Source organism: Ipomoea nil, unplaced genomic scaffold, assembly GCF_001879475.1.
Source record: "Ipomoea nil cultivar Tokyo-kokei standard unplaced genomic scaffold, Asagao_1.1 scaffold0382, whole genome shotgun sequence".
Classification (NCBI taxonomy): Eukaryota; Viridiplantae; Streptophyta; class Magnoliopsida; order Solanales; family Convolvulaceae; genus Ipomoea; species Ipomoea nil.
In genome coordinates this window covers 525771-531770 of record NW_017616810.1, presented here as the reverse complement: position 1 = coordinate 531770, position 6000 = coordinate 525771, and the positions used below count along the sequence as shown (strand labels likewise).

At 29.7% G+C, this 6000-nt stretch overlaps 1 protein-coding gene across 1 annotated transcript; it reads left to right on the top strand.

Moving 5' to 3' along the window:
- Positions 1-364: 364 nt before the first annotated feature.
- Positions 365-1075, top strand: LOC109171827 (zinc finger protein GIS-like). Its single transcript, XM_019320907.1, has one exon. The coding sequence runs from the start codon at positions 365-367 to the stop codon at positions 1073-1075; it is 711 nt and encodes a 236-aa protein (XP_019176452.1).
- The last annotated feature ends 4925 nt before the right edge of the window (positions 1076-6000 follow it).

Here is a 6000-nt window from a genome sequence, read left to right as displayed (position 1 = left end):
TTACTAAAGGAGGAGAGAAGAAACAACTCAGATCACTAATTACTTATTTCTTGCGATCATACACTGAACTCATACATGAAAAATTATATTGAACTAAATAAACGTGATGAGTTAAAGTTGCAGATACTAATCATATTAAAATTTTGTAATATCTAGAAGATATTTAGCCTTTTGTAAACTTGATCATCTCCCACTCTAATTTGATATGAATCAGTAACGCTATATGAAGGGTTTAATGCTGTCTAAAAATATGCATTGTTTCCATAATTGGTCATTTTTAGAGGATTTATTTCATCCCCTATTTAAACACGTAGTCCATTCCAGACTCTCATCATCTCATTCACATTCTTTTTAGATTAGAGTTATGACGACTTCTTCTCCCCCGCCTAGCAACTCCTCGAACGAGGGAGAATCTGCTGAACGTCGAGATTTCGAGTCCCAAAGAATATTCTCTTGCAATTTCTGTAAGAGAGAGTTCTCGACTTCCCAAGCTCTCGGGGGCCACCAGAACGCGCATAAACAAGAGCGTGCCTTGGCGAAACGGCGGCAAGGGTTGTTGGACACGGTGGCGCCGTACGTGAGCCCGCACTACCACCCTTACTACCACCCCTACTCGGCGTTTTCGTCGCATTTGCCGTTCTATAACTCTTTTGGGAATCGATCGTTGGGCGTAGTGCCCAATTACTCGTCTGCTATTCATCGGCTGCCGTCTTCCTATCATCATCCCTCGTTTTTGGTGGCGGAGAATTCGAACTACTCTCGCTTCGGCGGCGAGAAGTGGTCGCCGACACCGAGATCGCTGCTAACACGGCCGCCGGAGAGTGTTCAAGGAAATAATGGCGGCAGCGCTTTTGGGACGACAGGTTTCGTCGCAAATTCGTTTAAACTGGAGATCAATAAGGGTCAACTTGGTTCTGTAATTAAAGTTGACGATAATCATACTTCTGCAGATGATTCAAAAAATGAAGGTAAAAATAATTCTTTATTGGGAGATGATGAGGATAAGGGACAAGATCAAGATCAAAATCAAGTTGAAGAAGATGATTCAGGGATTGATTTGAGTTTAAAGCTTTAATATTTATTTTTTAAAAAATTCTTTCGATTTTTTATTTTATGTTTTGAATTTCCTATGGCACAAGGAAATATTATACTCCGTATTTTGTTTTAGGGAGTAATATATTTTTATTTAATTAAGCTTCCCGTATGTAAACTTAAAGATTTCAACATTCTATTTTTGTGATAGTCACTTATATATTATATCTCGAGATTGGACAGAATTAACTAATTCAGCACATTCTAATAAGATAAACTCATATACTAACTAAATATAACAACAAATCACGAGTGTCTTAATTACGATCATGATTTGTATTTCTTTGAAACCCCGGTGAAATCGAGGCGTTATTTTAGCTCGACTTTTTGCTCATTGGGTTGGTGTTACTTGTTCTAGTATCGTTATTTGACTAGTTTTATATTATTTCTTCCTCTTTAATATTTTGAAAAAAAAAAAAAACCCTAAAAGTGTGTGCGCATTTGTTTATATAATAAATTTAATTTCAATGTCAAAATATTGATAGCATTTGTAATTTGTACAACTAATTCTATGTATGATCGAAGTATCCTTGATTTTTTTAATAATAAAATTAATAACTATAATATGGAGTGTGATGGCATTTTCAACTAATTTTTCAAATAGATTACTAAATGTAGTCCTAAAGTACAAAGCGATATACATTTAGAGATTAAAGGTGTTTGATTTGATAATTAACTAGTAGCTAATAGCTGATAGTTGATAGCTGATTGATTTAGCTGGTTTGACCAACAAATAATATTAATTAGTTGTAGAAATATGTTCCGTAAATTAATTGATTACTCTTAGCGGGTTACATATGACAAATGACTAATAACTACATTCATAATAATAATAATAATAATAATAATAATAATAATAATAATAATAATAATAATAATTAAAGTAAGCCAAATCAACCCTAATTCATTATATATATATATATATATATATATATATATATATATATATATATATATATATATATATATATATATATGCTCGACGACACATTGGTCTAGAAGTAATGAAGTATGACCCCAATGATAAACAATCATTATATTATGAACCATTGTCCACCTTGTATGATAGACCATTAACATAAAATACATTTTAAATACATTAAATGTTCATTTTTTGAAGATACATTATTTAGTAATATATTAAACCATGAATTTTCAGTGTACAAATAATGTACTTTTGACATATTAAAAATAAATATTTATTCATGGTTTATATTACAATGTGGACCATAGTTTACATTATAATTTGCTAATAGTAATAACATATGTCATATATAGTAGGGTAGATCAAATAGTATAAAACTTAATCTAATGTTAAACATTTTAATATAAATAATATTTTTTCTTTTAGACCAAGTTCATACTAATCTTTAACGTAACTCTAATTAAGTTTATTAAAAAAAAAAACATTTATTTTTATACCAAATTCAAATTAGTGGATTTTAGTCGTTTGGAACTCTGATTTAAAATATTTCCCTTTTTAAAATTTCTTGAACTTCATGACATAAATCCATAATTGATTCAACAGCTGTTCGTGGCATAAGAGATTAAGAGTACCATTTTCCAACTGGCATACAATTAATCTGACATTACTTACTCAAAATAAACTTTGTATCATCAACTTCTTATCTATGTGTATTTTCCAATTTATGTGTAAAACTAAATTTAGAAAAAAAAAAAAAAAAAAAAACAGTAACTATGACATAAAAGGGGTAATTGAGTGGGTAAAGTATAATTCTCGTACATGATGGTAACGAGTTTAATTCTTGCTAATACATTTCCGGTCAAGCCCGTTGCACATGGTCTTCCTAGTACGATTAACTTTTCTATGTGGTTTGTGAGCTATTACATAAGAGCGGGATTTACCATGTTGAACACAATGACATTCAAGTAGTGACTTTGGATTTCCCCTCGTTAAAAAAAAAAAAAAAAAAAAAAAAAAAAAAAAAAAAAAAACTATTGTACCAAAATTTGTATTTCTAATGTGAATGCCTATGATGGTTAAAAAGGTGAATTTATTTAACTATATTATAGCAAGACTAATTAATTTATAAGTAATGAATAAATATGAAAAATATCACAGATCATATCCAATAGTGAAATAGCATATATCAAAAAAAAAATTATTATTAGTAAAACAATTACTTAATTACTAATTATTGATTAGTAATTACTTATTGAGCTAATACCACAAATGGTCATCGTCTAACTATTGAGCTAGTACTCATTTTAGTTAACTTTCAATTCGACCAAAACACGTATATTGACTTTCATTTTTGATAGTCCCCTGTTAAGATTTATATTAAAATGGTGTTAAATCTAGTGGTATTATCGTCAAATTAATTAATATAATTATGATGACCTCTTTTAGAGAATTAAAAATCGATGACTAGAAAGCCAGTAGTCATAGGACTATTTGTGATTAACTCTTACTTATTACGGAGAACTTATTACTTGTGATCATATACTAAACTCAAAATTTCGTACATGGAAATTTGAACTAATTAAATAAATGTGAAATAATCAGGAGTTGAAGTTGCAGATCCATGCACTATAATTTTAGTCATATTTTAAAAAATTTGATATTTATGGAAAAATACAATGATCGAGTGACGACCGAAATTATATCATTTTTTCTAATTTGGAATGAATGTGTAGCGCCATATGAAGGTTTAATTATTTTCCAAAAATGTGTATCATTTCCATAATTGGCCATTTAATGTTTCGAGAATTTATTCAATCCATTATTTATTTATTTATACATGTTCAATTCAGATTCTAATTATCTCCATAAATAAAACTTTTTACTTATTCATTTGGATAGAAACGATAAGAAGTAGGCCGTTTGGTTCACGGAATGTTAGATTACCTTAGGGAATGTAAGATTACCTTAGGGAATGTTAGATTGCTAGGAATGTTAGATTACTGGGAATGTTAGATTCCCGTGTTTGGTTAAAATTGAGGTATGTAATATTATCATGTTTGGTTTAGGGTTATCTTTATATATATATATATATATATATATATATATATATATATATATATATATATATATATATCTAATATCCTTAACATATTTTCATATATTTTAATAAATTTAATCATTAAATTAAATAAATAAGATAACGGTATCATATTAATAATAATAATAAGCTAACATAAAATATATATCTTTAAATAATTAGAATTAAAATGACAAAATTCATAAATATGCAAGGTTATCTTACATTACCTAACAAAATGAAGGGAATCACATTCCCTTCAAAATCCTATGTGGAGGGAATGTTACATTCCCTGGGAATGTTATATTCCCTCAGAGAAAATGAACCAAACATAGGAATGTAAGCTCGGGAATGTCACATTCCCTTGGTTATATAATATAACCTGAACCAAACGCCCAATAGCAATTCGGGATGGATCCAGAGGTACCCACCCAGCAAATTATATCGTGCACCACGGTGCATAATCGATTATGCACCGCGCATCAAAACGACGTCGTTTTGTTAAATGAAAATAAACGGTGATGGAATTAATTAATCCGGGGGTCCGTGTTAATTAACTCAATTAATGAACAGACGCCTCCATGGAGAAAATATGAATGATAAAAGGATTGCAGGGAACCAATAAATAAGAAATAAATATGCAGAACACAAAATATTTAACGTGGAAACCAATACGGTGAAAACCACGAGCCTTTTTGGGCTAAGCCAAGCCGTAATCCACTAAGTTGTGTAGTACATGTACATAGGTAAGTAGGCCATGGCCATGAAATATTTGGAAGAAGAAAGAACCTATACGTAGAAGAGAGGTCCTCCCGTTTGAGACTGGCGTGAATCTTTATATAATGCTATTTGTGCAGTTGTAACTTCCCGTAACATTTCCTCTTTTCTTGCCATGATGACCTCTTCTCTTTGACTAATATATTGTTATTATTATTATTATAAGATAATAATAATAATAATAATAATAATAATAATAATAATAATTATAATTATAATAATAATAATATGGCATACATATTATATTATTCCATCAAACGGCATTCGTTTTTCGTCGTTCCGCACCCTTCCGCAAAAAGTAACTCTATTATTCAGTTTCATTTCGTTTACACTACAGTTTCAATTCAACACAACTACAGTTTCATTTTGATATAATTACAGTTTCATTCGATATTTATAGACTCAAATATGTGAAAATGTTATTTAATTTTATTTTATATACCTATAGTTTCATTAAAACACAACTACATGATTATTTTGATATAATTACACCTTCATTGTACAATATACACTCAAATATGTGAAATGTTATTCAGTTTCATTTTATATACACTGCAGTTTCATTTCACTACAACTACAGTATCATTTTGATATAACTGCAGTGTCGGTTTAGATATATTGTAATGTCAGTTGCTGTTTAATACACCAAACAAGCGGACTCCGTTAACAGTAACGACAAGCCGTTTCTTTACTTAAAGAAACGGCGCCGTTTTTTTTGCAGTCAACAAATGGTCAAATAGATAGAGGACCAAATCATGTCAAAATTACAAAGTTAAGGACTTAATTGGTTGAAATTGAAAGTCGAGAACCAATTTGTGAATTTAGCTATAGTCGAGGGACCATTTTGGGTATTTATTCCTAGAAATATTATAAGAAAGACATAAGGAGTATTTGCCATTTATTATTTGAGAGTTGCACTTGTACAATTAAGCAATATTATATTTTTGTGTGCTGGTATTCATTTCATTATGAGACTAATAGGATAAAAGAAATGAGACATGATTTATTATGATGTTTGATCTGAACCTGACAATTTTATTAACGTAAACATCCTATTAAAGTGATAAAACTATGTTTGCATGATTTATCAGACAAACAAATCAATGAAATGAAATGAACATGGCTGTAA

What these genes read in the sequence shown, in the direction of transcription:
- LOC109171827 (XM_019320907.1), top strand. Translation starts at nt 365, where the DNA reads ATGACGACTTCTTCTCCCCCGCCTAGCAACTCCTCGAACGAGGGAGAA.